Below are 9124 nucleotides of genomic sequence, written 5' to 3'. Positions count from 1 at the left end.
GATATTACAGCCAGAGCCACTTAAACATGGATCATGCAAGTTTAATGTTGTTATTAATATTATAAATATTACTCTTGAGTCAGGCGTTACAGCCAAACTCCAGACTTTTAGATATAGTTTTGCAAAAAAACCTAACACTTTTAGATCTTAGTATTTTTATATATTTTTTATAATAATAAATAAATAAATAAATCACCATTACGGACAGTAACTAGTCTATGTCTAAAACAAGAGAGTAAAACATGCCTTTGCTAGTTCTAAAAAGATAGTATTAAATATCAAGAAAATATGAAAAACAAAATAAAAAATATACTTTTAGAGTTAAAATAAATCTCACTTTCTTTAAAATCATATGATCGAACAGTTTAAAAAAGGTTCTATATTTAAAAAAAAAAAAAAAAAAAAAAAACTTAGCATTAATGGTATAATTTTCCCTGCCACCCCCACAGAATATTTCATCAACAATTCACAGATTACAATAAAAGTAAAGCATTACTTGAGGATTTTCGAACACGGAGTAAAATTGCTGATAAAATTTTAAAGAACAAATGAATTTATCCGATTTCATTTTTGTATGTAAGTTTAATAATAATAATAATAATAATAATAATAATAATAATAATAATGTACTTGGAAAAGGAAGAAGCAAATCTCCACAAAACGGCCAAAAAATAATTTAACCTTTTCCGATATAATTGTGATCCATATGATACATCTGTTGACAAACGAAGCTCAGCCAAAAATGAAAAATTGATGAACAGCCACAATATATGATAAATGAATCAACAAGAGAAAATAAAACAAGAAACGACCGCCTCGAAAAAGAAAGCTAAGACTCGCACAATATCATCAAAACACCCCAGCCCCCCACCACCCACCCAGAGAAAAAAAAAATTGAGGAAAGGAAAAATCACCATCTCAACTAGCAGCAGTGGTACATAAGATACATCTCAACCGAGGAACACCAGAAACGGTTTCCTCATTTTCATCATCCTCGTCAGTGCTATCATATTCCGACATTCCAGAAGTGGCTCCACTCCCTTTTCTGCTACTAACAGTGTGCATAGAATCCATAAGACAAGACATGTGATAAGCATGACAGCAAAAGAATGTGACGACTGATACATCTCGTATAGAGAAGGGATCAAAACACATGCAACATCTTGTTTCTCCCCTAGTTTTTGACTTAACCTCCATGGTTCTTGCACTTGTTGTTCTCCCAACTGCTTGTGAATCCCTACTGCCATCCCTTTTCGCTCGAGCATCTTCTTCGTTGCTTAAGCAAATTGCCCTTCTCGCTTCTTTGTAGTATTTGACCAAGAGATTTACACAATCAGCCTGTGTGTCTCAAGACAGCATCAGAATGTTAACAACTAGCAAATATTGTCTCTATTTAGATGAAAAGAAAGGGCACATGAAGCATGGTACCTTAAGAATATCATTGCACCCATGTCTCAGAGATGTTTCAGTTCTGTAATCGGTGATAATTTTGACTAGTCGGTCCCTGAGCCTGAAATAACATTGTGTAAAGATAAGAAATTAAACAATGAACAATAACCAGTTCATAAGTTACATTTGCAACTTTTCTGCAACTCTGAGAAAATGTCATCTTGAAGCATAATCTAATTAGCATTTACAGAAAAAGTAGCATCTCCATACCAGGACAGACTATAAGGAAGCTAGGAAGTAGTATACCATCAAACATGATGGGCAAAAATACAGCTTACTTATTGGTAGTCACTCAGAGCTTGGTGGTTAATGCTAAAAAAAAAAAAAAAAAAAAACATTGCAGTCTAGAATGTATCTAGGCTACTTCATATGTAACACTGATTAAATTATAACGAATTTCACATCCAAAAAAGGAGAATAGATAGTATTCTAATTTGATTAGGAGGCTCCTTAAATTCTACTTAAGAGAACTGGCAATCTTGGGGTGGGCTGTTTCACATTGGATTTTATTAGGAAGGTCTATTGGAATCGGTTTTCACTAGGAGACACAGTAATAACATGTTTGCAGATTAGTCATGTATCCCACATACTGTAAAATATGTTTTTGGTGACCAACTTCAGACCAAAAAAATTCGGACTTCAATTATACCGTCTTATTTCTTCCTAACAAGGTTATTTGCAAACTAATCTCATGGATTCCAAGCCATGGATAAATTACTTTCAAATACCTTGGATTATTAAATGTTGTCGTTGTGTTTTTCAAAACAACTAGATTGCAAAACCTTCATTTAAGAACAGGGGAAGATTAATAAGGAATTAAACAAAACAAGTTATCAGACATACTAACCGGGGTATTTCCAAGCCATTGGGCACCATATTTACAATGTATAAAGGATCAAGATTGCCAACAGTGTGCTCCAACAATACCCCCACCTGCCATGTTGCAGAAAAGAGAAGGAAACTCAATGAACATATGGATATGTTGAATCACGGAAGTTTGAAGAAGAACAGCAATCAGTAGAACGAGTCCAAAATGTACCATTTCAGGTTTGTGAAGACATTGCTTAATTAATTCTTCCCATAGCTCATCATCATGCTGCATGGTTACAAATTCTACAGCCTGCACCCACAATAAAACTTTTCTTATTTTTGCCAATACTCCCCAACATAAAAATAAATAAAAAATAAATCTGATGGTTTCAACCAAATATGATAAATACCTCTTCAATGTCCCCTAATTTATTTATGATGATAGCTAGCGCCTTTTTTGAGTTTCCCATTCTTCCAAGTATGAAGACCTGCTCTCTTAAAAGACCTCTTTTGACACAAATGTCATATGCCTGAGATGTAAGAGTTCAACCGATCAATTCATTAGTGAATTACTGAAGGAAGAGTTGACATACATTGACTTGAAACATCATAATTGACCATTTATTGACTGTTCAAACCTTCTCAAGGGTGTAATGTTGGCTGCTCCGGAGAAAAGGTAGTAGCATTTTCAGATCATAATCTGCATAAAGCTCTACCTGTCTCAATGAAAATAAAGCTCACAGCAATCATTATATATTGAAGACTGCAGAGACATGCACACAGGCAAAAACCAGACATGAGCTATTGAGCAGCTTGTGACCAAAATAATTGTCAGCAAGGTGAACAGGATGGATCATTGGGGAGAAACCCTGGTTATGGTTCCTCTCAGCAGTTAAAAATGGATCTTATAGTAGAAAGAATAAAATATAACCTTTACTAAACTGAAGCTTCGAAATAAAGGGCAAAACAAGTGGCTCGTTTTAGATGAGTGACTTGATCATGACGGCAAGTAAATTCAAATTAGCAGACAAAACAGCTAAGACAGCGATGATATTGTGAAAATGGGTGTGTGCAGCTTGCATTAATCCATGGCATCTAAACACATTTTCATGGCTTGTTAGGATGTAAAAACCACTTTAATGAGAGTAAAAGTAAATCTATGTTCATGTCACTTCAATTTTGACACTCCAGGTCACAGTGTTATTATGTCCTTATCTACTACTACTAGCAAAGGAAACCAAAACCTTTACAGAAGGAACTGCCCATGAATTTAACAAATTGTAGATAGAAAAAGAAACAGAGAAAAAAAAAATGTAGTCAGCCTTCTCCATACTTGCATATCATGAAAATCCTTTCCTGCATGTGGATTTGCTCCAAATAATGCATGAAGATATAAGTGTAGGAAATATCTTGAATCACACTTATTGCTGGCAGTCAGCAGTTGCGAGACAACTTCAGGTGGAGAAATTAAGTCCTTGTTCTGGATCAAGAGAGGAACTGTGCGTTTGCAATCAAGCAACATCAGTTGGACAACCTGTAATTGAACAAGCACAAGCAACAGAATTAAGAGTGGGCCAATCATATGATGCAATGGAACTGCCTAAATAGTACAGAACCTTGAAGCAAAAAGAAAAACCATCTATATTTTGCAATAATATGCACAAAACATGAAATTTCAGATTCCAAATATCAATACTGGGGATCCTTTGAGGTCAATTTACTTGCAATACATATTCGTGAGAGTGTCTAAATGTCAGCAGAACTACTGGAAAATAGCAAATATCTAAAATGTTGTTTTCAAAGACCAAATTTAGGTTGAAACTTAACATTTCAAATGGAGATACAAATCTGATCTTAAGTAACAATGGCAAAAGAGAAAGAAAACCACAAAAAGGCAACTAACATAACTATTTCACCTTATCCTGCAGTCATACCTTTTCACGTATGGTATCATGTAAGCTGTGCTTTTCAATGAAATCAAATATATCTGGCTTCATGAGCTGAAAGGTAAGCCAACAACGAAAACAAATAGGAAAGACATGTCAAATAAAATTAATACAGCACCTTGTTTCCTGAATCATTTTAAACAAACAGTGTTTTTCTTTGTGTGCAGATTCAATTGAATATGGTGTACCAGAAAATACTCACATCAGCAAAAAGTGAAAAGGCTTTCTCATATTGCCCATCAATTACATATAACTCTGCTAGTGCCTGATATAGAAAGGAATTCCGATTAGTGACATGTGCCATCAAATTTCAGAAATCAAACAGCACACACCAGTTCTTTGACTAACCTCCTTGAGTGCATCCGTCATAGAAGAAGTATTTAGCTGAGGTTCTATAGCAGATATAACAGGCAATGCAGAATAAATCAAAGGTGGCCAAGATTTAACAGTTGACAAGAGATCTTTATGAAAAGATGGATTTGTTGCCAGAGCTACAAGAGCAACCTGTGAATCAAAAACAAACAAGATGCCTTGATCATGAGCCACTACAACTGAAAAGTTATGAAAGGAAAACTGCATGAAGACATTTTCATTCCGCTAACCTCATAAGCAGTATCACGAAGTCTAGGGTTTTCTGTTGGCATGTAAGGGACCAACACAGGAAGCTGACGCAAATGAGCAAAATGGAAAACCCATCTGCAAAAGAAAGCATCTGTTCAGTATTAACAAGGAATGCAGAGAAGATATCAAAATAGTTGCTTTTCTTACCTTTCCCATGCCGGAGCAGACCCTCGCAGCAGTTTGGAACACAAAGATGCAGCTTCAGCATATTTCCTTTCCACGATCAAATGATCAAGATATCTGGATCCCACCTGTGGTTATAGCATAAAAAGTTAAGCCGTTACTTAATTTAAAATAACATGGATCTCAAAGGAGGACCACTTAAGCATGCTGTTTTCTTTTCTGCTAAAATGGAAAATGATCATTACATGCAACTGCAGCATGAAACTTCATAGCCATAAATTGAAATAATACATTGAGGAAAAGAATTGGATGGGTAAGACAGGAGCACAACAATGCTTAAGTCTTTAAATACTACATGCACTACACAAACTGAAGAAACCATTATCCACAAGAACCATTTACTAATCAATTTTGAATTATCTTTAAAATCTTGAAAACCATGCACTTACATAAACTGAATGCTTTGGTGTAACATACAACATGTCACTATTGAAACTTCCAAGCATATGCAGAAGGAAAAAAAAACCAGATCTATAACCATAAAGATAAATGAAACAAAACTCATTTGATCATTTGTACGCTGACAAGGAAGAAAAGGAGGAGGGAGAGAGAGCAGAATTTTTAAAAAGAAGCACCAAATTATATGCAGAAATTACTAATTCATAAAGGAATACTTAACGAGAAAGAACCTGGAAAAAATTTAGCTTCTTTACTGTAGCAAAAACGTGTTCCTCAACAATCAAGTTCAGACAGAACATTATCATTATTTAATTATAACAGAAGTTCAATGTTGCAGTTGTTGTGCGAGACATGGCACACCTCTGCATCTTTTAAAGCTGTATACCAGATAAACAAACCAAAATACCTCATCAACGAGTTCACTCCTACCCTGGCCTGCTTCAACTGCTGCCAACGCTTTTTCATGCCAACCATGTTCTAGAAGCCACGCAATATGATCTTCAGCATCCCTAACAGAGATAAATACATTAATTTCTCTGGAAAACCAATGGAGAATACATAAACAAACGCATGCCCACTACATTAATTTCTCTGGAAAACCAATAGAGAATACATAAACAAGTGCATGCCCACGCTGGTGAACAGGGGAGAGATGTAAAACTTTAATTGTTTTGATAAATGCAAACTCAGATGCTTAATATACATAATGTCCATGATAAGTTCGTGCTTTTGAAGTTCTCATGTCATAAGGTGTCAACTTGGAGGGGTGACTGAGTTTGCAGTGTTAAATGAACGAAGTAGGCACTTAAAACAGTGTTGATACATTACAGAAGAGAATTATTCTTCAAGCAGCCCTTTTTAAAAAAAAAAAATGTTTCAAGCTTCAAACTAGAAGGTGTTCTAAAATTAATTCAGAAAACCATCTGAACCACCAATATCAGGGAGTTCATAATGCAAGCAAAGAAATAAAACGACTCTATTTAAAAGCTAAAATACAAGTAAGAATCAATAATAACCTAGGCTTTGCAATCACCACATCCTTCGGGGAAACGATATAGTATAATGGTTCATCACCAGCAGCCCATTGACCACCAGCATAGCTGCTACCTGCATTCACATGGAAAAAGTATCAAGCTATTTAAATGTAGTTCTCCAGTCCAAAAGACTATGAATTTCAAATAATCCAACATGCTAACCTGAGAAAGGAGCATGAGCAAGGGAATAGTCTTTCGCCTTGTAATGCTCAAAACCATGTACAGGTAGGGCATCTGTTGCAAGTTCATCATTATTCCATGTAACTACTCGTACTTCTGGTCTCTGTGCATTGCCCTGATTAAAATAGATAATTCAGCAACTACAGTATCTATTTATTTCCACTAAAGAGACTTGCAAGCATGTTTTCATCTTTTAAAAATAAAAATATTGGCAGAAAGCAGCTCGATCACACTGAGAAGAACCCTGTTTTAATCAACATCCGATCATAAGCATGCTGAAAACATAAATGAAATGTAACGAAAATGGAGACAGGCACAGAAAAGCAAAAGTTAGGAGCAGAGGAGAACAAGATCAATTCAAAAAAAAAAAAACTTGTTCAGGTGATAAAATATCTGTAGAAAACACAATAAGTCTCTTCCTGAAAACAAATAATTTTCAGAAGAAAAAAAGGATGGATCCAAAAAGAGCATAACCCTTGAGCCCATGGAAGAAAAGAATTCTATGACATAAAAAAGGGCTATTGCTAGCATTTTCAACAAATAGAATACTAACTTTGAATTTACTCCTATAATAAATGTTTTTCCTGTTATCATGGCACTAAACAGGTGAACACCCAATTTCATAATAAATAGATATAAAAATTCATTTTCAATTCAAATCAGATTAACTTCAAAAGTAGCAAGAGGCAGGTCAAAAGTTTATATTTCAACAAAGTCCGGATAGTATTAAAGAGAAGATACCAGTCTTGATGAAATGGTGCTACTGAATTCCTTCTCTCCATCTTCTTCCACAGGAATATAAGCTAGAACAACCAAAGAATCACCAAATGGAGCAATTCCTGAAATATAATAGCTGGTTTGAAAAGAAGCCACAATATCCACCTGGTTCATACTAGACACCGGAACATCCCTATATGTCCCATTAGCTCCCTTTTGCTGATTTGCTCTTATCGATGCTATTTTTACAGACATTCCCCACCCAATAACCAAGAGAGTATCATCCTGAACGTGATGGAATGTTACAAAGCCATAGATTTCAAAGACAGCAACATTCAAAAATCTAATAACAATGACAAAAATGACAGTTGAAGCTATTCAATCAAATGATGGGATCAACTCTTTAACTAACCTGCCAAACTAAATGCGGGAGTAAAAGCTCCGGACGCGGACTACCTCGCGGTCTTTCAATAAAAGTTATTCTTCGATCATTAGCAGCATCATAAACTTTCACACCCGCATCATTAGCCCACGCAATGAGACTCGTTCTCCACTTCACAGCATGTATCGGACCTTCCCCAGAGTGCAAAACCTAATCAAACAAAATAATTCACAGCATTCAATAACAAAATCCGGGACCTCAAGCACCTACACCATACCCATACTAGTACATACCTGGTCACGGTAGCCTAGCCATTTCTTGGAGTTAAAATACAATTGACCAGCTAAACCACCAGCAACAAATCTTTTAGACATTTTTCTAGAATATTCAGGGTCTAAAGCAATTGCCTTCATCGGCCGATGATATTCAAACTTCAAAACCTTCTCGTCGGTGAAAAGACTATTAATTACAACAGTGCCATCGTCTGAACAACTTCCTATATATTCTCCTTCTATATCAAAGCTAAGATCATTAACCGCCGCTGTATGTGCCGCAAATTCCTTAACCTGAAACGCACAAATTTGAGAATTAATGCAAAATCGAGAGGGAGCGAGGGAGAGAGGGCAGGAGTGAGGTCTGACCTGGTTGCCGAGGAAATCGAGGATGTGAACGGTGCCGTCTAGAGTGCCGAGAGCAATCATGCGTTCGGCAACAGCAATACACGACGCCGCATCATTGGATAAAAGAGAAGGTATGCTACCTCCCATTCTTTGGTACTTGAGTCTTGGTTCCTCCTCCTCCTCCTCCTCCTCCTCCTCCTCTTCTTCTTCATCATCATCTTCCTCTACTTCTTCATCGTCGTCGTCTTCTCGCTCGTCGTCGCCATCGACGCCATTCTCCGACGTAATTGGAGTCATTTGGAGGATTTTAGGGCTGGTGTTGAAGAGAAAAGAAAGGAAAGAAGCAATGATTGAGATAGAGATCTGTGTGTTTGGGTTGTGTCGAAGATGGTGGTGCTGCTTCTCTTTATGGTTATAACAGTTGGAGTTTGAGAGGTGAATTTAACAGTCACTAAACTCTTGAAACACCGATAATTAGTCCCTTTATTTTAACAAGTAATTAATATATCCCTTGATTAATTAATCTTTATTTGGAAAATAATTTTCTATAAAATGATATGTAGATGGAAGTTATCAAGTATTTAATATCTAATCTTTTTTCAAATATTAAATAAAAATACAAACAAATTTAAATTAAAAATCAACACAAGATTATATTAGATATTATGAGGAATAATAATTATAATTATATGATAAATATATCTTGGTTTTGAGTTCTTTAAATATAAATTTAGCTAATTTTTTTTTATTTAGATATAAAATGTTAAAAAATTTACTAAAAAG

The 9124-nt window shown here is 35.5% G+C and overlaps 1 protein-coding gene across 1 annotated transcript; it reads right to left on the bottom strand.

Annotated features, from left to right (window-relative positions):
* Positions 1–652: 652 nt before the first annotated feature.
* On the bottom strand, positions 653–8736 carry LOC118046989 (vacuolar protein sorting-associated protein 41 homolog). Its single transcript, XM_035056125.2, has 19 exons — positions 8363–8736; positions 8015–8287; positions 7752–7931; positions 7364–7624; positions 6605–6737; positions 6425–6515; positions 5815–5917; positions 4974–5077; positions 4808–4901; positions 4554–4709; positions 4408–4470; positions 4194–4259; positions 3593–3793; positions 2898–2975; positions 2670–2789; positions 2489–2569; positions 2297–2382; positions 1429–1510; positions 653–1338 (listed from the first exon to the last, which is right to left on the bottom strand). Exons 1-19 carry the CDS (start codon positions 8636–8638, stop codon positions 919–921), a joined length of 2868 nt encoding a protein of 955 aa, XP_034912016.1. The 5' UTR covers positions 8639–8736; the 3' UTR covers positions 653–918.
* Between the last annotated feature and the right edge of the window lie 388 nt (positions 8737–9124).

The sequence above is a fragment of the Populus alba genome, chromosome 1 (genome assembly GCF_005239225.2).
Source record: "Populus alba chromosome 1, ASM523922v2, whole genome shotgun sequence".
In the NCBI taxonomy this organism is placed as follows: Eukaryota; Viridiplantae; Streptophyta; class Magnoliopsida; order Malpighiales; family Salicaceae; genus Populus; species Populus alba.
The sequence above is the reverse complement of the archived record's forward strand: the minus strand, read 5'-3'. Positions and strand labels throughout refer to the sequence as shown.